Below are 26,814 nucleotides of genomic sequence, written 5' to 3' on the forward strand. Positions count from 1 at the left end.
ACTCAGTAGGCAGATCTTCCTCGACAATGGAAGCTTCTGTAGCTGTGATACCCTCTCTGATTAGTGGTGCTACACCCCCTCCTCTTTTTCCCCCCTCCCTATTCTTTTTAAATGCTCTAAACCCTGGAAAATCCAGCAACTATTCCTGCCCCTGAGAAACCCATGTGTCAGTTATGGCCACAACATCATAGCACCAGGTACTGATCCATGCTCTAAGTTCGTCACTTTTATTCCTGATACTCCTTGCGTTAAAGCAAACACACTTTAACTGATACCTTGGTTCCTTGCCAGGAAAATCCTTCCCACTAGCTGGTCTTGCTATTGCCTCATCTGCATCAACTCTCGCCTCCGGTATTACAGCTCAGGTTCCCACCCCCCTGCCATACTAGTTTAGCCTGGTGACATCAGCTGCCTGAATTTCTCCAAACCCCTCACCCACTCCAACCTCATCCCCTCCAAATGTGCAGCGCTCCACTCGCTCTGCACCAAATCCCCGGTTCACCATCAAACCTGCCTTGGGGCAGTGGTCCCCCAGCCCCACACTGCCCAGTTCTACCTGCTCCCCAAGATCCAGATGCACTGTGTCCTGCACCCAGGCTGAATTGGAGCAGTTCATTAACTTTGCCCACAACTTCCATCCCGCTCTCAAATTCATTTGGTCAATCTCGGATATTCACCCATCTTTCTTAACCTCTCCATTTCCATCTCCGGCAACAGTCTCCAGACAGGCATTTACTATAAACCACAGACTCTGACAACTACTTGGACTACACCTCCAGTATCCTGCAAGATTTTCATCCTGTTCTCCCAATTCATCCGCCTCTGCCGCATCTGCCTGGGCGAGGAGACATTCTATTCCCAAGCATCCCAGACATCCACCTATTTCAAACAACGTGTTTTTCCCTCCTCTGTCATTCAGGCAGCCCTCCACTGCACCACCTCCATTCCCAGTTCCACTACTCTAAATGCCCCCCTACAAACACAATAAAGATAGACACCCCTTGTCCTCACCTATCACCTCACCAGTCTCCGTATCCAACACATCATCCTTAAACACTTCTGCCAACTCCAACTAGGCCCCACCAAGAACATCTTCTACTCCCTACCCCTCTCTGCCTTCTGCAAGGACCATTCTTTCGCCAATTCTTGGTTTGTGCCACTCTCCCCACCAACTCCCCTGAACCTCCAGGTACCTTCCTCTGCAACCAGAAAAGATGCAAAACCTGCTGGTACACTATCCTCCTCACCTCCATCCCCCAGGGCCCCAAACAGTCCCTCCAGACGTTCCTGCCTCTCTTCCAACCTAGTTTACTGCATCAGATGCTCCTGATGTGGTCTTCTCTACATCGGGGAGACCAAATGTAAACTTAGGGAACAGTTCGCCAAGCATCTCAGCTGGGGTCGCAGGGGCTGACCAGACCTCCCAGTCACCACTTATTTTAAGTCCCCTTCCCACTCCTTTTCTGACATGACCATCCTTGGCTTCCACCATTGCCACAACAAGCCAAACCGCAAATTGGAGGAACAAAACTTCATCTTCCACCTGGGCCGCCTACAGCCCGGAGGACTCAACATTGAGTTCTCCAACATCAAATAACCTTCCTTCCCCTCCCTTGACCACCCTTCTCAGCTCCTCCCCCACCCTTCCACTCCTTCCAGCCACCTACTGGATTCATTCGTCCCATTGACCAACCAGGTTGTACCCTCTAATTGTCTTCAAATATTCTCACTTCACCACTCTGCCCCTGCAACCCCCTTTATCAGCAGCTCCCCTTATACACACCCCCAGTCCTGAAAAAAAGTTACACCCAAAGCGTTGACTTCTCCACCTCCTGATGCTGCCAGGCTTGCTGTGTTCTTCCAGCCTCCTGCTTATCTACCTTGATGGCAGTCACTGGCTACAATGAATAAGGCCTCAGGATATTCTGTCTCAAGTGCATTTATAGTGGTGTATATTTCATCAAGAGCACTTTCATCAAGGAGATATTTCATCAAGAGGACTTTGCAGGAAGTGCACTCTTCTGGATACCTGATGAAGGGCTTTTGCATGAAACGTCGATTTTACTGCTCCTCGGATGCTGCCTGAACTGCTGTGCTCTTGCAGCACCACTAATCCAGAATCTGGTTTCCAGCATCTGCAGTCATTGTTTTTACCTCTTCTGGATACCAGCCTACGAGCTCTCTTGTTCAATTTAAATCTCGTGGGTCTCTTTAGCTGACTCAAGTCCGCATACCAGCTGCAACTACAGTGGCTTGCCTGGCCGAATGCTGAAGGAAATTTTAACTGTTTGTCCGAGGTTTGGCTATGTTTTGGGTTTTGCTGTGGCTTGACCTAGTCCCTTTGTTCAGGCATTTGTCAGTGTTGTAAAGGTACTGGAAGAACTTTGCTCGGGGAGTGGCAAAATCTGGAGTACAAGTCTTCAGTACAATTGCTGGAATTTGATGCTCTTGACCATCTCTACCTCAGTTCCACTGATGTAGGTAGGGGTATGCTATTTTTGGCGCTGTTGCTTCCAGTGCTCAGGTCGATACAAGGTGGTCTATCCATTTTCATTCCTTCTTTCCTTTAGCTTGATAGGCTATTTCAGAAGACCTTATTCCTGATGAAGGACTTTTGCCCAAAACATCAATTTTACTGCTCCTCGGATGCTGCCTGAACTGCTGTGCTCTTCCAGCACCACTAATCCAGAATCTGGTTTCCAGCATCTGCAGTCATTGTTTTTACCTATTTCAGAAGGCAGTTATGAGGTAACTAGTGTTGTGAGTCAAGTGTTGCACAAAGTATTCAGGATATTGCTGCTCCTATTTCTGGTCCTTGTTGCTGATGTTACAGTCTGGAGAAATTTCTTTTTGGCTGAATGGACTGATGGTAGCAGCCCTTTGTCAAAGCTTTGACATTTCAAGGAGCAGACATCCACCTTCTGGACTTGTCCCCTTCCTGATGTAAACTCAGGACTTTCCCTGAGGTTTTATGGCCAAACTGCAGCAAATATTTTCTTAGATAAATGCTTTTCAGCACTTTCCTTGTACCTCTGAAGAGTCTAGTCTGTTATTTAATTTTACCGAGTTGGTATAATTTAGTTTTCTGAAGTGTGCACAACTTCTTGAAAATTATACAATTACTATTCCAGCAGACCTTTCAATGTTATGCTTAATGTCCTAAGGTACATTTTCCCCTGGTTTCTTACACTATTGCTGGGTCAAAATCCTAGAATTTCTTCCCTCATTGCATAGTGGGTCTACTTACAGCACGTAGACTTGAGTGTTTCAAGAACATAGCTCACCACCACTTTTTCAAGGGCAACCTGGGACAGGCAATAAAGGCTGGCCAACCAGTTGCACCCATGTCTCACAAATAAATTTTAAAAATGTAGAATGGGAATTCCAGATCTGTTCCATGTCAGGTGGCAAAATGCCACACCACTGGGAACTAAGAGAGCTACTAATTGAGCCACAGCTGAGACAGCCAGATTCAGAGATCTTGAATTAAAACTTCACTGAGATTGAGTTCTTCATATACAACACTCACAGAATTTGAATAACATCTCTCACCTGTCTATCTGGCACCATCATTGCTACTGTCCTAAATTGGATCTTTAGATTTTCTGGCAATTCTTGACGCCCTGCATAACCAGGATTCTGCAAATAAGGGAACAAAGTGGTATAGTGATATTGAATTGAGAAACTTATTTAAAGTAACATTCCTAAACTAATGTATTCCAAATTCAAGTGCACATAGAAGTAAAAAAAAATCTTTGCTGGCTGCTGGTAACATTTGATCTCAATGGAATCAGAGAAAGGAAAATTGGTCAGGGAGCTTTAACAGGAGCAGCTTATTTTCCTCCTGTATTCGAAAAGGAAGGAAATTCAGAATGGCTGTGACAATTCCCTCCATCCAAAATAATGCTTTGCAATTGAGGTGTATCCAAGTTGTAGTCAACATCTTGTATCCAATAGCCTTTATTTCCACTGTAACAGTGAGTATTTCTGCATCATCGAGGGCTGAAGGGTCTATAATGTGCTGTAATGTTCTATCTCAGCCTCAGGATAATGGGAGGGATTTTTTTTTGCCAGATTACTGGAAATAGCTGCAGTTAACTGTTGTGTATCAAAGAGGCTGTTAGTAATGAGAACTTTTGACCTTTGGATGAGTACCTATGAAATGGTTTGCCAATAACCAAAAGAGGAAATGCTGGAAAATCTCAGCAGATCTGGCAGCATCTGTAAGGAGAGAAAAGAGCTGACATTTCGAGTCCAACTGCCTCCTTGTCAAAGCTAAAAAAAGGGAGATATACTCGGCTGAGAGAAGGTGAGTCATGGCTCCAGAAGCAAAGGTAGCAATAAAGAGGTTATAATGACAGTGAGTACTTCTGCATCATCGAGGGCTGAAGGGCCTGTACTGTGCTGTAATGTTCTATCTCAGCCTTAGAATAATGGGAGGGATTTTTTTTGCCAGATTACTGGAAATAGCTGCAGTTAACTGTTGTGTATCAAAGAGGCACTGTCATTATCACCTCTCTATTGCTACCTTTGCTTCTGGAGCCATGACTCACCTTCTCTCAGCCTAGTATAAATACCTGCATATTTCTCCCTTTTTTTAGCTTTGACAAAGGGTCAGTTAGACTCAAAATGTCACCTCTTTTCTCTCCTTACAGATGCTGCCAGACCTGCTCATATTTTCCAGCATTTTCTCTTTTGGTTTCAGATTCCAGCATTCGCAGTAATTTGCTTTTATCTATGGTTTGCCAATATATTGCAATATGAGAGAGCAGTTGTCAACGGACAGCTGTTGACATCACAGGAAATGACATAAGGTCATCTGACACTCAGTGCACAGAAGGACTTTTGATCTAGGAATCTCTTATTGCTTTGTATGTAATGTACATAGTTCAACATACAGTTCTATGTCCATCTCTAACCACACATAGAAACTTTGGGCTAAATCTTACATCCTTCGACTAACTGCAAGTTGTAGTGTATTTGTTTGAGAGAATTTTGCAAAACAGTTTCATGCCATATCTTCCTAAAAAATCTCATTAATTACCTACCCCTATCTCAGGGCATGACTAACATCTTTGAAAGGCAGCTGTGCACTCAGACAAGCATTGGCAACTCATCATTGCTCCTAACAGGCAACGTACAGCACAGTTGAAAAGGGTGGTGCTGGAAAAGCACAGCTGGTCAGGCAGCATCTGAGGAGCAGAAGAGTTGAAGTTTCAGGCATAAGCCCATCATCAGGAATGTGGAATTAACTTCATGAGGAAGTGGTGGATGTGGGCACAATGACAACGTTTAAAAGACATTTGGATAAGCACACGAATACAAAAGGAATATTGGAGGAATATTGGCTGGGAGCAGGCTGGTGGGACTAGTTTAGAATTATGTTTGGTTGGACCAAAGGGTCTGTTTCTGTACTGTATGACAGCATGAATCTATAGCCACCACATGCCCACAATGAGTTCAATGTGTAATATTCATCTTTTCTTAAGTGCAACGGGTTTCAGTGTTGAATTCGAAACAGCTATTATAGCAAGAACAGCAAGTGGCAACAATATTAATTGGTGAACAAACATGACTAAAAAGAAAGCAAATGACAAACTGACTCATCAGAGAACTGTGTTTATATTGCCTGAAGTAATGAAGTCAATGATAATGACTAAGTGTTGAATTATTCCAATATTTAAAGCAAATATCAAATTACTGATGTCATGTTACCCATTCATGTTTCTCCACTATTCTCTTAGGCTTTAGCAAAATTAACCAAACATCACCATGCTGTTATGGTGCACAATGTATGTGATTTTCCGAGGACAATTAATCCCTGAAATTACACATTTATTTTCTTTGCAGATCAGTAAAGAGAAATATAGCTTTAGATTTTCCAATTGTTTTAAGACTGCAGATACTCCATCAAGTTAATAGGAAAACCTAAGATGAATTTGCGCTCATAGTAAGATGTCAAACTCAGTTCAGCCGCCCAATGTGCTTTTTTTTCCAACTTATTCACGGGATGTGGCTATTGTTGCTAGGTTAACATTTATTACGCATCCCTGATTGTCCAGAGGGCAGTCAATAGAGTCAACCGTATTGTTGTGGTTCTGCAGTCACATATAGGCCAGACCAGATAAGGACAGCAGTTTCCTTCCCACCATGACACAGCTGACTGAATGAAAACAAAAGGTTTTTACAAAATTGAAGGGCAACAGTGGATTGGAGGTAGGAAAAAAGTTAACGCAGATCATCCTTCTACCCATCTCACAAATGGACATTTGCTAGGTAGTTATAAACAGCTCAAATGCATGCGCTTCACAACAGGAAAATAACTTCTGGAGAAGGTACAGTAAGTGAGCAAACAATAACTAGGACAAGGTCCGTCAGGGTTCCTGAGGCTGATCATCATCCTGTACATATAGTGACATGAACAGGCTGTGGTGTCCTTGTACAGCATGCAATTGTTTGACACTGACTCATATGGAATGGCCACTTGGGAGAACTGGAGGGAACTGTTGCGTTTTAATTTGACACAGAGTTGAAGGAGAGAAGATTAGTCAGAAAAGAAAGTGAAAAACATTAATTGCAATAAACATATTGAATGTACAAAACTGGTCTTTAAATAAAAACAATTTGCAAGTTTTATGTAATTCTCTAACGCCACTTAATCTTTGAGATATACATTTGCAAACTGTGGGGAGTGTCAGGGAATGTAGCATTGGTACAATAACTTAATTACCAAGGAATAGCCTTCTGCTCAAAGAAGATAATTAATGTTGATGTTCCACCACCCAAAGTGCACAACATGAATGCTTTCCATTGCCTGCAATCTCAGTTCAAGCAAACATTCCATTTCACATAATCTTCCATTTCTTTTTTATGGTTTTTGATTAAGACACTAAGAGATTGGAGAATGAGATTGGAGATTGCTCATGTCAGTAGCTTTCAGATCTTGAATTATTTTCTTTTCAGCTCCTTCTTTATAGCAACTTCATGAATTATGAGGTGTGTCCAGAGATGAGGAGCTAAGAATCTAAAGGGGACTATCTCGGGTAACCTGATTGGATTGGTTTGATAAAAACATCAACTCATGCCAATTTCTCAAAGCAGTTTAACAATCATTAAACAATATCTCATGAAAACTTTCTTGATAGCTATTGTTAAAGTAGGTCAAGGGCGCTTGTGGCATAGTGGTAATATTCCTACTTCTGAACTGACATTGTCCACTTCATTTTTCCACATATTTTAAGTAGCTCCTGAACATAAGAAGTCTTAAAGTAGGGATGCTACATTATTTGCAAGGAAATGATTAATGATTTCAAGCTTTACTGTTCTCTCTCCAACACAACGGTAGGGTGCTTCACTCTATGCTCCCTCCACTTGCAAGATAGCCCTGTTCATTTCCCCTCATAAACACTGTTCTCACTCATCTTCTTGCCTCCACTTTTCTCCCCCACATTCCATCAACTTTGCATCCTCACTCTCCCCACCCCCCTCTTTAGATCTCATTGATCCTTTCATAGTAAGCCTATTAGTAATATGCACCAGGGAGAACCAGCCAGTAATCGGAGAGAAAGCCCCACTCTGTCCATTCTATCATGGATGACATTTCTCTGAGTGATCACCACCATGGTGGAATTTTGCTGGTTTTCAGGAGTGACTTCACTCACTACCCCATGCATTTTGAGCATTGCATTGATTGTTATATACTGTTACTTGGTCTCATTAGTTTAGTCCATGTCCCTTTGCTCAATTGTCTCAGTTTACCTTGAATAAGCAAAACCCAACTCAACCAAACCTTTTACAAAATTATGAGGGGCATGGATAGGATAAATAGACAAAGTCTTTTCCCTGGGGTGGGGGAGTCCATAACTAGAGGGCATAGGTTTAGGGTGAGAGGGGAAAGATATAAAAGAGAGCAAAGGGGCAGTTTTTTCACGCAGAGGGTGGTACGTGTATGGAATGAGCTGCGAGAGGATGTGGTGGAGGCTGGTACAATTGCTACATTTAAGAGGCATTTGGATGTGTATATGAATAGGAAGGGATTGGAGGGATATGGGCCGGGTGCTGGCAGGTGGGACTAAATTGGGTTGGGATATCTGGTCGGTATGGACGGGTTGGACCGAAGGGTCTGTTTCCATGCTGTACATCTCTATGACTCTATGGTTGGCCACAGGACCATGGGATTGTTTGGTGCGTGTGTTCCAAAGATGTTCCCTGAAATGCTCTGTGGGTTGGTGTCCTGTCTCCCTGATGTAGGGGAGACCACATGGAGAGCAACGGACGCAGTAGATGAGGTGGGTGGAAGTGCAGGGAAATCTATACCAGATGTGAAAAGATCCTTTGGGGCCTTGAATGGAAGTGAAAGGGGAAGTGCGGGCACAGGTTTTACACCTCTTGCGGCAGCAAGGAGAGGTGCCGGGTTTGGAGACTGGGTTGATAGCAGGTGTGGACCTCATAAGGAAGTCGCGAATGGTCCCTGTGGATTGCAGAAATGGATGGGGAGGGAAATATATCTCTGGTGTTGGGGTCTGACTCAGACGGAGGATAATGCGCTGTATCCGGAGATTAGTAGGGTGGAAGGTGAGGACCGGGGGGGAAGGTTCTGTCGTAGCAGTTGGAGGGAAGGATTTGAAGGCAGAGGTGCAGGAAATGGAGGATATGCACTGGAGGGAATTGTTGATCATGTGGGAGGGGTAATTGCAGTCCCTGAAATAGGAGGACATCTGGGATATCCTGGAGTGGAATTGCTCCTCCTGGGAATGGATATGGTGGAGGTGGAGGAATTAGAAGTGTGGGATCACCTTTTTAGAAGAGGGTTTGGAGGTGGAAGGAGGTGTAGTTAAGGTAGCTGTGAGAGTCGATGGATTTGAAATAGATATCCATGTTAAGTCAGTTGCCAGATATGGAGATGGAGAGGTCCAGGAAGGGGAAGAAGGTGTCGGAGATTGTCCATGTGAACCTGAGATCAGAGTGGAAGGTGTTGGTGAAGTTGATGAATCTTTCAACCTGCAGGTACTGATACAAGTCACCAATGTAGTGGAAGAAAAGGTGGGGGATGGTGCCGGTGTAACTTTGGAGGATGGACTATTCAATGTACCCTTCCAAGAAGCAGGCATTGCTGCAGCCCATGCAGGTATTCAAGGCTACCCCTGTAGTCTGATGGAAGTTGGACTCTCCAACTTCAGAGTTCCCCAAACTCGCACTGCCTGGTTCTACCTCTTACCCAAAATCCATAAACCTGAGTACCCCAGTCAACCTATTATCTCCACCTGCTCCTGCCCCACTGAACTCATGTCCTCACAGTTCGACTCTGTCCTGTTCCCCTTGGTCCAGGAACTCTCCCCATACATTTGGGACACCATCCACACCCTCCACCTCCTCCATGACTTTCGATTCCCCAGCCCCAACACCACATCTTCACCTGGACATCCAGTCCCAATACACATCCATCCCCATGCGAAGGCCTTCAAGCCCTCCGTTTCTTCCTCTCCCACCAAGCCAACCAGTCCCCCTCCACTGACACACTAATTTTTTAGATTAGATTAGATTACTTATAGTGTGGAAACAGGCCCTTCAGCCCAACAAGTCCACACCGCCCCGCCGAAGCGCAACCCACCCATACCCCTACATTTACCCCTTACCTAACACTACGGGCAATTTAGCATGGCCAATTCACCTGACCTGCACATCTTTGGACTGTGGGAGGAAACCGGAGCACCCGGAGGAAACCCACGCAGACACGGGGAGAACGTGCAAACTCCACACAGTCAGTCGCCTGAGGCGGGAATTGAACCCGGGTCTCTGGCGCTGTGAGGCAGCAGTGCTAACCACTGTGCCACCGTGCCACCCACTAGTTGGTGGAACTAGTCCTCACCCTCAATTAACATCTCTTTCGAAGCTTCCCAGTTCCATCAGACCAAAGGAGTAGCCATGGGCACCCGCATGAGCCCCAGCTTCCCATAACTCATTTGCAATGAAATGTTTACAAATGAACTGCTCTGAAGTTTGCAAAACATCTGATTCATGTATTTGCTCTTTCAATGACAGAGTGTTCAGCACATGTGGATCCTGTGCTTTTGCCAATCAAACTCACAATAACCCCGCCAATTCTGGGTGTTGATGCAACCATTTTTCAGTTGTATATAACATCAAGGCAATGCAACTGAGGGTTTGTGGGGGACTTAAGAGCTCAATGTACCCTTTTACCTCACAATATCTTGACAGCCCATTTTCAGTCATCCTCTTAATGTGGAGATTCCCACAGCAAGCTTTATCTCCAACTAATCTCCAACTAATGAACTCTGACATTTCAACCTGATATTGCCACACTGCTCTTCTATGTTCCCCTTGTGGAGACCATAGTAGTCACTGGCAAAAAACACCACTCAGGAGATCACCTGATGCTATGTAAGCCCCCATACACCTTGAGTGTTCTCCATCATGTCCTTTTTCCTATCTCTACAAATGCTTCCTCTCCACAGCCCTGACTCCCCCATGTCTTTTGGTGTAGTGATCTCACTATTGCCCCTACAAGCAAAGTACTGCAAAGTATTTTTGCACTCAAAATATCTAAAATAAATATTAGATTAGAGTACTTACAGTGTGGAAACAGGCCTTTTGGCCCAACAAGTCCACACCGACCCGCAACCCACCCAGACCCATTCCCTACCCCTTACACTATGGGTAATTTAGATTAGATTACTTACAGTGTGGAAACAGGCCCTTCGGCCTGACAAGACCACACCGACCCGCCGAAGCGCAACCCACCCAGACACGTTCCCCTACATTTACCCCTTCACCTAACACTACGAGCAATTTAGCATGGCCGATTCACCTAACCTGCACATTTTTGGACTGTGGGGGGAAACCAGAGCAAACCCACGCAGACACGGGGAGAATGTGCAAACTCCACGCAATCAGTCGCCTGAGGCAGGAATTGAACCTAGGTCTCTCGTGCTGTGAGGCAGCAGTGCTAACCACTATGCTACGAAATATCTTTGCACAAACCTTCAAATACCAGAACTTATAATGCTAAAATAACAAATTATATTTAGGAAGCTGTCTTCTTTTGTAGTGATTGATTGGGTGACTATGGCATTGAATTCAACATTTATACAGAATATTACTTCAGTGCAGTTTGCATAGATTGGAAAATGTGAGTCTAACCCCTTTATTTAAAAAATGGATGGAATCATTTTAACCAATTCGTGAATTTTTTTTAAGGAAGTAGTACACTGGGGATAAAGTAAATTGTGAAAAGCCTGTAAGGAGGCTATGATGGGATATGGACAAGTTAAGTAGCGAAATTCTGGCAAATGAAGTCTGATGTGGGAAAATGTGAAATTGTCCACTTTGTTAATAAGAATTTTTTTAAAAAGCATATGAGCAAAGTAGTGGGAGATTGAATCTCAGAGCTCTACAGAAGGATCTGAGTATCCTGGAGTATGAACTGTGAAAGATTAGTATGCAGCTACAGCAAGTAATTAGAAAAGCTAATAGAATGTAAGAATTCACTTAAAGGAATTGATTATAAAAGTAGGGAAGCACTGCATCAGTTATAAGTTATATTGGTGAGACCACACGTGAAGTATTGTCTTCAGTTTTGGTATCCTTATTTAAGGAAGAGCGTAATTGCATTAGAAGAAATTAAGAGAAGGTTAACTCGACTTATACCTGGAATAGGCATTGGTCTTATGAGGAACATTATAGCAGTAGGCTGGGATTGTATCTGCTGGAGTTTAGAAGAGTAAGAGGTGACTATATTAAACAGATAAGACTTTATGGGGAGTTGTAGGTTGACTGGGGGAGAATTAGAACAAGGGATCATTACTTCACCCATTTAAGTTAAAAATCACGCAGCACCTAGTTATAGTCCAACAGGTTTAATTGGAAGCACACTAGCCTTCGGAGCGATGCTTCTTCATCAGGTGATAGTGGAGGGCTTGATTGTAACATGATGATGAAGGAGCGTTGCTCTGAAAGCTAGTGTGATTAGATTAGATTAGATTACTTACAGTGTGGAAACAGGCCCTTCGGCCCAACAAGTCCACAGCGACCCGCCGAAGCGCAACCCACCCATACCCCTACATTTACCCCTTTTAACCTAACACTACGGGCAATTTAGCATGGCCAATTCACCTAACCCGCACATCTTTGCGACTGTGGGAGGAAACCGGAGCACCCGGAGGAAACCCACGCATACACGGGGAGAATGTGCAAACTCCACACAGTCAGTCGCCTGAGTCCAATTAAACCTGTTGGACAATAACCTGGTGTTGTGTGATTTTTAACTTTGTACACCCTAGTCCAACACCGGCATCTCTAAATCATCACCCATTTAAGACAGAGATGAGGGGAATTATTTTTCTCACAGAAGACTGAAAGTCTTTGGAATTCTGTTGCTCACAAAGTGTAGAAGCAGAGAATTTGAAGATTTTTAGAGCAGTGGTAAATAGATCCTTGATTAAAAAGTAGTTGGAAGCAGACACAGATGTGGAATAATCAGGTCAGCCAGGCCTTTAGATAAAGGCTGAGCAAGCTTGAGTTGATGAGTGACCTATTCCTGGTCTTGATTTGCATCTTTGTAAAAGTTTCCCTTGGATTTCCAAGTTACATTTAGTGTAATAAAATATCCCAACTTACATTACTGATGTGCATGAAGCAAAATTTAGTAATGGATCTCATAAGGACCTATTTGGGCAGAAGAAAGTTAGGTTTTTAAGGTTCATTCTAAAAGAGGGGAAAAATGCAAAGAGGGTTAGGAAGAAAACTCTAGAGCTTACACAGAATACAGCTATAAATGGGAGAGTAATTAATTGGATAGAATTGGAAGGATAGAATTGGATGAGTATGGTTTTTACAGAGGGTTACTTGTTGGTGGAGTGCACAAAGATCAAGAGGGCAAAACTTTGGAGAGACAGGAAGAGAAGGATAAGATTTTTAAATTAAAGTGTTGCTTAACCAGGGGAAATTAACCAAGGTTGCTTAGCCACGGTTCATTAAAAAGCAGTCAGGCAAACTTATAATGGGGATTAGAGACATGGCAAAGAAGCCAAATGATCAGTTTCTGTCTGTTTTCACTAAGGAAGGTACAAACAATCTCCCAGAATTAGAGAGCCAAGTGACCAGGGAAGATGAATTTAAGCAAATTAGAGATTGTGCTGGAGACATTAATAGGTCTGAAAGTTCATATGACATCACAGAAAATTGAAAGGTGACTATAGAGATAGTTGATACATTGGTAATCATATTTCAAAATTCCATAGAATCTGAAGTGATTTTTGCAGATTGCAAGCTTGCAAAAATCAGCAAAAAGGAATAAGAAAAGAAAGAAATGAGCGACTGACATGTTTGCCTTACAATAGTGGTTCGGGAAAACACTGGAGTCTATCATAAAGGACACAATAAATTAACATGTGGTCAAAAATGATCTAGTTGGACACTGGATAGATTTGTGAATGGAAAATTGTGTTTAACCAATGAGTGGGAACATTTTGAGGATGTTACTAACAAACTTGATAAAGGAGGTGTTGTATATTTGGATTTTCAGAAGGCCTTTGAAAAGAGTCCCCACAGGAAGTCGATTAGCACAATTAAAACAGATGGGATAGTGGGTAAGGCACTGGCATGGATTAAGGATTGCCTGATAAAAAACAGAATTGGAATGAATGGTTCATTCTTTCATTGGCTGACTGTGAACAGTGGGGTACCGCAAGGATCAGTACTTAGGCCCCAGATGTTCATAATATATATCAATGATTTGGAAATGTAATGTTTCCAAATTTATCAATAGCACAAAGCTAGGCAGGAAGATGTAGAATATTTCAAAAGGATTTGGACAGGCTTCTTGGATAATATGGTGCTATTATTTAAGAAAGGTGGTGAGGAAAAGCCAAGGTGAACTGGTAAGCCTGACATCAGTGGTGGGTATGTTATTGGAAGGAATGCTGAGGGATAGGATTTACATGCATTTGGAAAAGCAAGAATTGATCAGGGATAGTCAACATGGCTTTGTGCATGGGAAATTGCATCACAGTAACTTGATTGAGTTTTCTGAAGAAGTGGCAAAGTGATGAAGTGATGAAGGCTGAGCGGTAGTCATTGTCTCCATGGACTTCAGCAAGCATTTGGCAAGGTTCTACATGGTAGACCGGTTAGCAAAATTAGGAGAAAGTGAGGTCTGCAGATGCTAGAGATCAGAGTTGATGAGTGTGGTGTGAGAAAAGCACAGGCCAGGCAGCATCCCAGAAGCAGGAGAATCAACGTTTCGAGCTTAAGCCCTTCATCAGGAATGAGGCTAAGAAAGTTAGATTATATGAAGTCCTTTGGAAGGCTGGCCAGTTTGATAAAAAAATTGGCTTGAATGTAGGATGCAGAAGATGAGAGTGAAGGGTTGTTTTCAAACTGGAGGCCTACGACCTGCACTGTGCTGCAAGGATAACTGCTGAGTCCACTGTTTCTTGTCATTTATAAAAATGACTTGGTTGTGAATATAGGAGGTATGGTTGGTAAATTTGCAGATTACACCAAAATTGATGGTGTAATGGATAGTGAAGAAGGTTATCTCACAGTACAACCAACCATAGTCAGATGGGCCAATAGGCTAAGGAATGGCAGATGGAGTTTAACTTAGATAAGTGTGAAATGTTGCATTTTGGTAAGGCAAGTCAGGGCAGGACTTATGCACTTAACAGTCAGGTACTGGGGAGTGTTGCTGAACAAAGATCTTGTGGTGTAGGTTCATAGATCATTGAAGGTGGATAGGATAGTAAAGAAGGTATTTGACATACTTGCCTTCATTGCTCAGTGCATTGAGTAAAGATTTTGGTCATGTTGTGGCTGTATAGGATATCGGCAAGGCCATTTTTAGAATACTGCATTCAATTTTGCTCTCTCTGCTATAGAAAAGATGTTGTAAAGATTTACAAGGATGTTGCGAGGATTGGAAGGCTTGGCTGTAGGGATAGGCTGAATAGACTGGGGTTATATTCCCTGGAGAGTTGGAGGCTGAGGGGTGGCCTTATAGAGGTTCATAAAATTATGAGGGACATGGATACAGTAAATAGCTAAGATCTTTTTCCCAGTATAGGGGAATCCAACCAGAGGGCATAGGTTTAGGGTGAGGGAGAAAGATTTAAAAGAGAGCAGATGGGCAATGTTTTTATGCAGAGGGTGGTGCATGTATGGAATGAACAATCAGAGGAACTGATGTTACAATTACAACGTTTAAAAGGTGTGTGGATGGATATATGAATAGGAAGGGTTCAAGAGGGATATTGGAGTCTAGATTAGAGTGGTGCTGGAAAAGCACAGCAGGTTAGGCAGCATCCAAGGAGCAGGAAAATCAACATTTCGGGCAAAAGCCCTTCATCAGGAATAGAGGCAGGAAGGAAGATAGGCAGGTAGGACAAGTCATGAGGGCAGTGCTGAGCTGGAAGGTTGGAGCTGGGGTGAGGTGGGGGAAGGGGAATTGAGGAAACTGGTGAAATCCACATTGATGCCATGAGCCCCAGCCCCCTCTCATTTATCCTTCCAGCATCGTCCCCATGACCTGTCCTACCTGCCTATCTTCCTTTCCATCTATCCACTCCACCCTCCTCTCTGACCTATCACCTCCATCCCAACCGCCATTCACCTATTGTACTTTATGCTACTTTCTCCCCACCCCCACCCCCTCTCATTCATCTCTTCACTCTGCAGGCACCCTGCCTCTATTCCTGATGAAGGGCTTTTGCCTGAAACATCGATTTTCCTGTTCCTCAGACGCTGCCTGGCCTGCTGTGCTTTTCCAGCACCACTCTAATCTAGACTCTGGTTTCCAGCATCTGCAGTCCTTGTTTTTTATCTTAGAGGGATATTGGCCAAGTGCTGGCAAATGGGACGAGATCAGTTAAGAATATCTGGTCCGCAATTACGAGTTGGACCAATGGGTCTGTTTATGTGCTGCATAACTCTTACTTTATAACGCTGATGATTGGGAAAGAAAACAGCAGATGGAAAATGTGAGGTTATCCACCTTTGTAGGAAGAACAGATGTACAGAGTATTCCTTAAGTAGTGAAAGATTGGCAAATGTTGCCACGCAAAGGGACATGGGTGCCCCTGACTATAAGTTGCTAAAGGCTAACGTGTCAGATACAACATGCTACCAGGAAGGATAATGGAATGTTAGCTTTTATTGCAAGAAAATTTGAATACAGAAATAATGTGGCCTCATTTCAATTGTATACAAACTTAGTCAGACTCCATCTGTATTACCGTGTGTAGTTTTAGTCTCCTCATCTCAGGAAAGATATTATTGCCACAGAGAAAGTGCAATGTAGATTCACCAGACTTATTCCTAGCTTGGTGGGACTACCCTAAAACAACTGAGTCGGGAATTGAACCCGGGTCTACAGGCGCTGTGAGGCAGCAGTGCTAACCACTGGGCCACCGTGCCGCCCACAGTAGATTCACCAGACTTATTCCTAGCTTGGTGGGACTACCCTAAAACAACATAAGAACCAGGAGCAGGAGTAGGCCCTTCAAGTCCAACCGCCATTCAATAAGATCATGGCTGATCTTTTCATGGCCTTATCTTTCATTCCGGTTCAGAAAATTACCGATCTTACTTTGAAAATATTTACTGAGGAAGCCTCAACTATTTCTCTGGATAGGGAATTCCACGGACTCACAACCTTCTGGGTAAAGAAGTTCCTTCTCAATTCAGTCCTACATCTGCTCCCCCCTAATTTTGAGGCTATGCCCTCTTGTTCCAGTTTCACCTTCCAGTGGAAACATCCTCTCTATTTCCATCTTATCTATTCCCTTCATAATTTTATATGTTTCTTTAAGATCTCCCCTAATTCTTCTAAATTCCAATGAAAATAATCCAAATCTACTTAGTCTCTCCTCATAAACTAACCCCTTCAACTCTGGAATTAACCTAATGAACCACCTCTGCACCCCCTCTAGTGCCAGTACATCCTTTCTCAAGTAAAGGGACCAAAACTGTATACAGTATTCCAGGTGTGGCCTCACCAGTACCCTCTACAGCTGCAACATAGCCTCCCTGTTTTTAAACTCAATCCCGTTAGCAATGAAGGGCAAAATTCCATTTGTCTTCCTAATGACCTGTTGCACCTGCAGACCAACTTCCTGTGATTCATGCACAAGGACACCCTGGTCCCTCTGCACAGCAGCATGCTGCAATATTTTACCATTCAAGTAATCGTCCTTTTTACTGTTGTTCCTACCAAAATGGATGACTTCATATTTGTTAACATTGTACTCCATCTGCCAGACCTTTGTCCACTCACTTAAACTACCTATGTACCTTTGCAAACTTTTAGAATCCTCTGCACACTTTACTGTACCCCCTCAGTGTAATCCGTAAACATTGATACACTATACGTAGCCCCCAACTCCAAATCATTCATGTAAATTGTGAATAATTGCAGTCCTAACACTGATCCCTGAGTCACATTTTAGTGACTGATTGCAACCAGAAAAGCGCTCATTTAACCCCACTTTTAACCAATCCTTTATCCATGCTAATACATTACCCATAAGACCATGCGTTTTTATCTTATGCAGCACTCTTTTGTCTGGCACCTTGCCGAATGCCTTTTGGAAATCTAGATACACTATATCTATTGGATCCCCATTGTCCACCATGCCCATTATGTCTTCATAGAATTCCATTAGATTAGTTAAGCATGACCTGCCCTTCATGAACCCATGGTGCGCCCACCCAATGGGACAACTTCTATCTAGATGCTTTGCTATTTTTTCCTTGATAATAGACTCGAGCATTTTCCCCATGACGGAAATTACACTAACTGGTCTATAATTCCTCATTTGTCTACCTCTTTCTTTAAACAGCGGTGTGACATTTGCTGTTTTCTAATCTGCTCGAACTGTCCCAGAGTCCAGTGAATTTTGGAAAACTACCCAACTGTATTTGCTGTTTCTTCTGCCATCTCTTTTCGTAGCCTGGAATGCATTCCATCATGGCCAGGAGACCTGTCCATCCTTAGGGCCATTAGCTTGCCCGACACTACCCTTTTCATGATAATGACTGTTGCCAGGTCCTCACCTTCCTTCATCTCCTTGTCAATTACTGGCATATTATTCATGTTGGCTAGGCAGAAGTGGGTACTGCAGATATTGGAATCAGAGTCTAGATTAGAGTGGTTCAGAAAAAGCACAGCAGGAAGCATCCTGCTCCTCGGATGCTGCCTGACCTGCTGTGCTTTTCCAGCACCACTCTAATCTAGACTCATGTTATTCATGTCCTCCATTGTGAAGACTGACACAAAATATCTGTTCAATGCCTCAGCCATTTCCTCATATCCCATTTCCTCATACCCCCTTCTCATCCTCTAAAGGACCAATGTTTACTTTAGCCACTCTTTCTCATTTTATATATTTATAGAAACCTTTGCTATCTATTTTTATATTCTGAGCTAGTTTATTCTCATAATCTATCTTACTTTTCTTTATAGATATGTTTGTGGCTTTCTGTTGACCTTTAAAGCTTTCCAAATCTTCTGGTTTCATGCTGATCTTGGCCACTTTGTATGCCTTCTCTTTCAATTTGATAACCTGCCTTATTGCCTTAGACACCCATGGCAGATTACCCCTTTTCCAACAATCCTTCCTTTTCACTGGTATTTACCTTTGCTGAACACCTTGAAAGATTGCTTTGAAAGTCCTCCACTGTTCATCATCTGTCCCACCATAAAGTCTTTGCTTATAGTCACAGTCTACTTTAGCCAACTCCTTCCTCATCATCCGATTGTAGTTTTCTTTGTTTATATACAGGAGCCTGGTATTAGATTTCATCTTCTCCTTTTCCATTTGTATTCTAAATTCAACTATGTAATGACTGCTCCTTCCAAGAGGATCCCTAACTATGAGGTTATTTATTATTCCTGTGTCATTACACAGGACCAGATCAAGGATAGCTTGCTCCCTCATTGGTTCCATTACATACTGTTCAAGAAAACTATCGCAGATTGATTCAATAAACGCCTCCTCAAGGCTATCCTGATGGACCTGGTTTGACCAATTGACATGTAGATTAAAATCCCCCATGATAATTGCTGTACAAAGGCATTCTTTGTTTATTGCCCGCCCCATTGTGATATTATTTGATGGCCTATAGACTACATCTATCAGTGATATTTTCTTCTTAGAATTTCTAATTTCCACCCAAATGGATTCAACCTTATTCTCCATAGAATCTATATCATCTGTCACCACCGCCCTGATGTCATCTTTAAAGGTCCGAGCTACACCACCTCCCTTACCTTCCTGTCTGTCCTAACAAATAGTCTGATACCCTTGGATACTTAACTCCCAGTCATGACCATCCTGTAACCATGTCTCCGTAATGATTACTAAACCATATTCTTTTGCAATGATTTATGCCGTTAACTCATCTACCTTGTTACGAGCGTTCAGATAAAGTGCCCTAATGCTAGCTTTTGTACCCTCTTTATGAATTCCAACATCTCCATTAATAATATCTCCTGAGTTATCCTTCCTGTTCACTTCTTTCATAGTCTGCCATATAGTTAAATCTTCCTGCACACATGCTAACCTGATGCTTGTCTTTTTATTTACCATCATACTTCCTGTTACTCCCCCCCTTCCCGATTCACTAGTTTAAAGTCCTAGTGACCAACGTATTTGTCTTCTTCACTAGAATACTGGTTCCAGATCAGTTCAGGTGGAGATTGTCCCATCAGTACAGATCCCTCCTGTTCCAAAACGGATGCCAATGATCCATGAAGTGACGCCCCTCTTTCCCACACTACTCCTTTAGCCACCTATTTGCTTCCCTAATTTTCTTAGCCCTAAGCCAATTTACATGTGGTTTGGGTAGTAATCCAGAGATTCTTACCCTTGGAGACCTGTTCTTTCATTTCGTTCCTCGTGCTTGATAATCCCCAAACTGGTCCTCTTTCCTAGTCTTGCCTATGTTGTTTGTTCCAACATAGACCACAACAACTGGATCCTCCCACTTCTGCTCCAATATCATTTCAAGCTAGTCAGAGATGTCCTGAACCCCTGCACCGGGAAAACATACCATGCGGGACTCTCGATTCTGCTTACACAGACTGGGCAAACTTGACCTGTATTCTCCAGAATCTTAAAGAATCATTGAAACATATAAAATACCAAAAGCAATTGACAGGATAGATGAAGATAAGATGTTTCAGCGGGTTAGTCACTGGGTCTTGGTAGTATAAAATGGTGCAGTTGATAATGCCCTGCACTTAGGGGATTCTAAGTGAGGCAGCATAACCCAGTGGCCACTGAGCCTGCTATGCTTCCTCGGTAATCCAGCTTTAGCAAAAATGGAAAATGTGCGTCAATACCTATGAGATGCGATAGATGTCCAAAGCTCACTCTTGAAACAATTTCATGATAAAAAACTTCAAGACCACAGTAATTTTGACTGCTATTGCAAAGCATAGAAATCTTGGGTGTGAGGTCCTCACTGATGGAGGTACAGGTGTCAGTGACCATCTATTTAGAGAGTCATCATCTCCTTTGATAAAATTCAGTCACAAGAACATATAAGCATAAAAGTAGGTGTAGGATTAGGCCATTCAGCCCTCTTAGGCAAATTGCCATTCTCTGACATCTTGCCTAATATCCCTTAATGCTATTTTCTTTCAGCATTTCTGTATTCCTTGCTTTTTAAAATATTCTGATGATCGTTTAGATCATATTATTTTTATTATTTGGGAACTTGGGTCCAGAAGTAAAGATAAATGAGGTTTTGGTTAGCAGCTCTATGAAGGTGACTTGCTTTTATAAGGGCCAAAACAACTTTTCAAAGAGATCATGTGACTTATACTAAATGACAAGACAAGGTGCCTGATGAGATAATTTTTGATAATTATCATGGGGCCAAGAGCAGCAGGTATATGGGAAAACCGCCTCATGCAAGATCCTCTGCAGTCACTGATGGCTTGTTAATCCTTCAGTTTTGCTGGCTCAAAATCCTGGATCACCCTCTCTAATGGTATTGGAGATGTACTTCCAACAAATATACTGTAGTGGTTATCAAAGGCAGCTCACCACCACCGTCTCAAACGCAGTACTGAGGTGCAATAAATGCTGACCCAACCAGCAAAGCCCACATCCCATGAATGAACATATGTTAAAAAATCTGAGCTTTATAACCCAGTGAGGGACATGTGGAAAGATGACAAAAATAGGTCCAGAGACAAGACCAGCAGTAGGGCAGTATAGCTTTGTCAGGAGGATGTTTGGTCAGCATGGTTGAGGTGGACTGAAGGGTCTGTTTCTGCGCTGTATGATTCCATGACACTATTTAGAAAAAAGTCTTAAACTACTTAAGGAGTCCAAGTAGTTGGGGCTTAGAAAATCCTCATGTTTCTTTTCTTAGAGTGCAGTGAGTTAGCTAAGAAATCACAGAATTCCTCCTGTGAGAAAGCAGGCCGTTTGGCCCAATGGGTCGACATTGACCCTCTGAAGAATATCCTACTCAGATCCACCCCCTAATCCTATCCCTGTAACCCTGCATTTGGCACAACTAACCCATCTAACTTGTACATCCCTGGACACTTTACATGGCCAATAGATCTGACCTGTACATCCTTGGACTTTAGGAGGAAACTGGAGAACCTGGAGGTAGCCTGCACTGACACAGGGACAACATGCAAACTCCACACAGACAGTCACACAGTTGGAATTGAACCTGGGTTCCTGGCACACTGAGACAGCAGTGCTAACCAGTGAACCACTGTGACATGTCTGTGTATCTTGGGTTGAGATGGTAATGGAGAGACTCAGATCTGGTAAATGCACAGAAATGAGCTGAAAGGAAAAGTTTTCAACTTCATCTGTTGTGTTAAAATTGGAGGTATGATGATAATCTCTTGGGATGGAATGTCTATAACAGACATTACTGGGAAATACGGTTGCATATTTCTTTTTGCTGTTTACGTAAAGAGATTTGCAACTGTCTTGGATATATAGCTTTTTTCAGGAATTAGTTGCATTCTCTCTATGGCAAGAATATTTTTTCATAGACAAGGAGTTGAAAACTGCACACAGTCCTCCAGGTGTGGTCTCACCAAGACGTCATCACCTCTATAAATAAGACTCCGAATTGTGGATGCTGGAGATCTGAATCAAACAAAAATAGGAATTTGCTGGAGGAACTCAGCAGGTCTGACAGTATCTGTGGAGAGAAAACTGACAATGTTTTGAGTGCTGTGACACTTCTTCATAACTAGAAAAAGGTGGTATTTATGTTAATGACTGAGGTTTAGAGGAGTGAGTGAGTAGATGGAGAGGGAGCCAAGAGAGAGAAAAAAATGGTAGGCAGACAAAGAGATTCTGGATCAGTGGTGCTGGAAGAGCACAGCAATTCAGGCAGCATCCGAGGACAGGCAAAATCGACGTTTCGGGCAAAAGCCCTTCATCAGGAATATTCCTGATGAATGGCTTTTGCCCGAAACGTCGATTTTGCCTGTCCTCGGATGCTGCCTGAATTGCTGTGCTCTTCCAGCACCACTGATCCAGAATCTGGTTTCCAGCATCTGCAGACAAAGAGATTGTTGATAGTAAACCAGGGAAAAACAGAAGCTAGAGAGGTGATAATTGGGATGATGAGTAGCCAAAAATGGGTTGGCTATGCTGAAAACAACCATGTCATATCACGACCTGGTGTTATCGATGCAAAGAAAAGACAAGAAAGGAAGTGTTCATGCTCTGAAATTGTAAAACTCTGTGTTGAGTTTTGAGGGCAATGACGTACCTAAGCAGAAGATGAAATGTTGTTGCTACAGCTTGCATTGAGCTTGGTCGGAACATAGGCGAAAGTGAGGATTGCAGATTCCTGATGAAGGGCTCTTGCCCGAAACGTCAATTTTCCTGCTCTTCGGATGCTACCTGACTTGCTGTGCATTTCCAGCACCACTCTACTCTTGGTCGGAACATTACAGCCTCACATCGAAATGTTACATACTACACCCACACGTTAACTTTCAGTGATTTCTGAACAATGGCACCCAAGATCCTTTGATATTCATAACAATCAGCCTCTCATCATTTAAGAAGTTTTTTTCACCTAAGTGGATAACTTAAAATTTCTCCACATGTAATCAATTTGCCATTTTTTTGTGCATATGTTTAGACTTTCAAATCCTCTTGAAATGTCATATCCAGATAACTCTGGCTCTGCCATTACGTTATATGCTCATAGTTGTGTCTCCTATCCTTAACCCTCATGTCTCTCCTCTGATCCCATGACCTTCATAATTCTGCCCTCCCTGTACTTGTTGCTGCTCCTCAACTCCAGTAGCCTCAATTTCTGAAGCTATATCTTTATCCAGTTGAAACATTTCTGGTACAAAGGTGGAGTCCAGTCTTACCCAATATATCTGCAATGCCAAGGAAGGAGATGACAACCCTATGATCTGACAAAGTCCATAATGCTGATTCCTCTTTTAACCTGTGGTGGATTGCAGGAACCTTTTGTTCAAAGGGGTAAACCCTTTCAGCTCTGAAGAACCTTTAGGCTTACCTACCAAAACCTGCCTGATTACCACCTGACCATGTCTGCTTTTAGCTGGATTGGGGCAACCAGCTCCTAAACAGTCAAAATATGGAGACCTACTGCACAGAAAAGAGCTTTTCAGCCCATTATGTCCATGTTGTTCAAAAGCAACCACCTAACTATTCTGATTCCATTTCTAGTGCTTGGTCCATTGCCTTGTCATTGCAAGTGCACATTCAAATATTTCTTAGATGTTTTGAGGGTTTCTGCCTTTCTCACCCTTACAGATTACCACTGCTTTGTGAATGAGGAAGATCTTCCTCACAGCTCCTCTAAACCTTCTACCCCTTACCTTAAATCAATACCCTCTGGTCATTGATCCGTTGACCAAGGGAAAAAACTTTGTTCTGTCTACCCTATTCACATCATAATTTTATACATCTCAATCATGTCCCTTCTCAATTCCTCTGTTGTAAGGAAAACAACCCCAGGCTGTTCAATCTCTTATCATAATTGAAACTCTCCAGCCTAGGCAACATGCTAGTAAATCGTCTCTCTTATCACACCTCTCCTATAATGTAGATTCCAAAGCTGCACACAATACTCTAGCTATGACCTAACTAATGTTTTATACATTCTTGATGAAAGGCTTTTGCCCAAAACATCAATTTTCCTGCTTCTTGGATGCTACCTGACCTGCTGTGCTTTTCCAGCACCACACTCTTGACTCTAATATCCAGCATCTGCAGTACTCACTTTCGCCTAATCTTTTATACAGTTCTTGCATAACCTCCCTGCTCTTAAACTCTCTGCCTTGGCTGAAAAGGCAAGAATACTATACCATCTGCCTTCATTTTTTAAAATTATTGGATCTATTTTTCTATTCAACCTGTTCAGGGATATTATTACACATTCCTGGAGCAGGTAGGACTTGAGCTCAGGCCTCTCAGGGATAGGAACATTACCACTGCAGTAACTCTTTTTAAGATTAGTTAACTCTGCTCAGGTCTGTTTTTGATTTAAACAAAAATTAACCTAAAACATTATCCTTGTTGACAAACCTCTGTAGGAAATTTAATCAAGTCGGCTAGCTATGACCTCCTCCTTAACATAACCATGTTGATTGTTCTTGAATAATCCCTGTCTCTCCAAATGCAGATTAATTCTGTCCCTCAGAATTGCTTCCAACAGTTTCCTCACCACTGAGGTTAGACTGACTAGCCAGTTTATTCCTTGTTCCCTTCCTGGATAATGGCACCACATTGGCTGCCTTTCAGTCCTCCAGAACCTCTCATGTGGCAAGAGAGGAATTGAAAATGGTCATTGCCTTCACAAAATAGTTGACATTTAATGAAGCCCTTCACTACTGTATTGACCTAAGTAAGAGTGTGGGCAAACCCTGAAGGCCTGCACTGCTCCGGTACTCGTAATAAGTTTGAACAGAGGCAGGATGTTAGGATACTCAACCTTGACCATTTCTTTTTTGGATACCACATTCTGTTCCAGCTTAATCTAGTGCTTGAAGTGCCTTTTGAGTTCAGATGATGTCACCAAGGTGCAGCATGAAGCTGAGAAATGGAGTGCGCAAGAGGCTCAAGGATTGGTCCAGAAGGTCATAGCATGAGCACAAGACATAGAAGGAGAAGTAAGTAATTGAGCCTATCACATCTGCTGTGGCATTCAAAGAGATCATGGCTGATCTGATTCTCTTCAACTCCACTTCCCTGTCCTTTCACCAGAAATCTTCATTCCTTTACAGATTGAAAATCTGTCCATGTCAGCCTTGAATATACTTAATTACCTGGCCTCTGAAGTCCTCTGTGGTAAAGAATTCCATAAATTCATAACCTTCTGGGAGAAGAAATCCCTCCTCACTTCTGTCTTAAATGTGTGACGCCTTATTCTGAGATTATGCCCTCTGGTCAGAGGTCATAGAGTCCTACGGCACAGAGCTAGGCCCTTTGGCCCAAACTAGTTCACGCTGACCAAAATGTTCATCCATGCTAACCCCATTTCCCTGCACTTGGCCCATATTCTTCTAATCCTTTCCTATCCATGTATTTGTCAAAATGCCTTTTAAATGTTGTTAATGTATCTACCTCAACTATTTCTGCTGGCAGCTCATTCCATATGTGTACCATTCTCTGTGTAAAAAGGATGCCTCTCAGGTTCACTTTTATTCTTTCCCCTTTCAAAAACTGATACCCTGTAGTCCTCAATTTCCCAAGCCTGGGAAAAAGACAGAGTGCATTCACCTTATCCACATCTCTCTTGATCTTATATACCTCTATAAGGTTCCCCTCAGTCTCCTATGCTCGAAAGAAAATGTCCTAGCTTGTCCAACCTCCTCCCTATAACTCAGAATGTTGAGTCCTGCCAACAACTTGTAAATTTCTCCTGCACTCTTTCCGGTTTAATGACATCCTTCCTATAACAAGGTGACTAAAACTGAACACATTACTCCAAGTGCGGCCTCACCAAGGTTCTGTACAACTGCAACATAACTTCCCAACTTTGATACTCAATGCCCTGACTGATGAAGGCCAGTGTGTCAAATGCCTTCCTCACTGCCCTGTCTCCCTGTAACTCCACTTTCAGAGAACACCAAGGTCCCTCTGTTCCACTACACTCCTTAAGGCCCCACCATTCACCATAAAACTCCTACCTTGATTTGACTTTCCAAAATGCAAGACCACACACACTATATTAAATTTTATTTGCCATTTCTTAGCCCACTTCCCCAGACGATCAAGGTTCTGCTACAACTTCTGATAACCTGTCCATGATACTGGCTATTTTAGTGTCACCAACAAACTTACTAATCATGCCTTGGACATTCGCATCCAAGACATTGATATAGATAATAAACAGTAATAGGCCCAGCACCGACCCCTGAGGCAGTCCACTAATCACAGGCCTCCAGGCTTAGAATCATCCTTCTACCATTATCCTCCTCTTCCCACCAACATGCCAATTTTGAAACTAATTTGCCAGCTCACCCTGGATTCCATGCGATCTAACCTTCTAGAACAGCCTTGTATGTGGAATGTTATCAAAAGCCTTTCTGAAATCCATGAACACTACCTTTACCATCCTGTTCTTGTCAACCTTCCTGGCCACTTCATCAAAGAACTCTTAACAAATTTGTGAGGCATGATCTCCCATTCACAAAGCCATGCTGACTACTCCTAATCAAACACTGTCTTTCCAAATGCACATGTATCTTATCTCTCAGAATCTTCTCAAGTAACTTACCTGCCACAGATGTTAGGTTTACTGGTCTATAGTTCCTAGGCT

The 26,814-nt window shown here is 42.7% G+C and overlaps 1 protein-coding gene across 1 annotated transcript in view; it reads right to left on the bottom strand.

Moving 5' to 3' along the window:
* The window catches only part of LOC122540179 (dynein axonemal heavy chain 8-like), a 1,249,383-nt gene that overhangs the window by 387,456 nt on the left and 835,113 nt on the right, over positions 1-26,814 (bottom strand). The window contains exon 46 of the mRNA XM_043675521.1: positions 3,553-3,639. Within this exon, the coding sequence (XP_043531456.1) occupies positions 3,553-3,639 (87 nt within the window). The remainder of the gene's footprint in view (positions 1-3,552; positions 3,640-26,814) is intronic.

This window comes from Chiloscyllium plagiosum, chromosome 3, assembly GCF_004010195.1.
Source record: "Chiloscyllium plagiosum isolate BGI_BamShark_2017 chromosome 3, ASM401019v2, whole genome shotgun sequence".
Lineage (NCBI taxonomy): Eukaryota > Metazoa > Chordata > Chondrichthyes > Orectolobiformes > Hemiscylliidae > Chiloscyllium > Chiloscyllium plagiosum.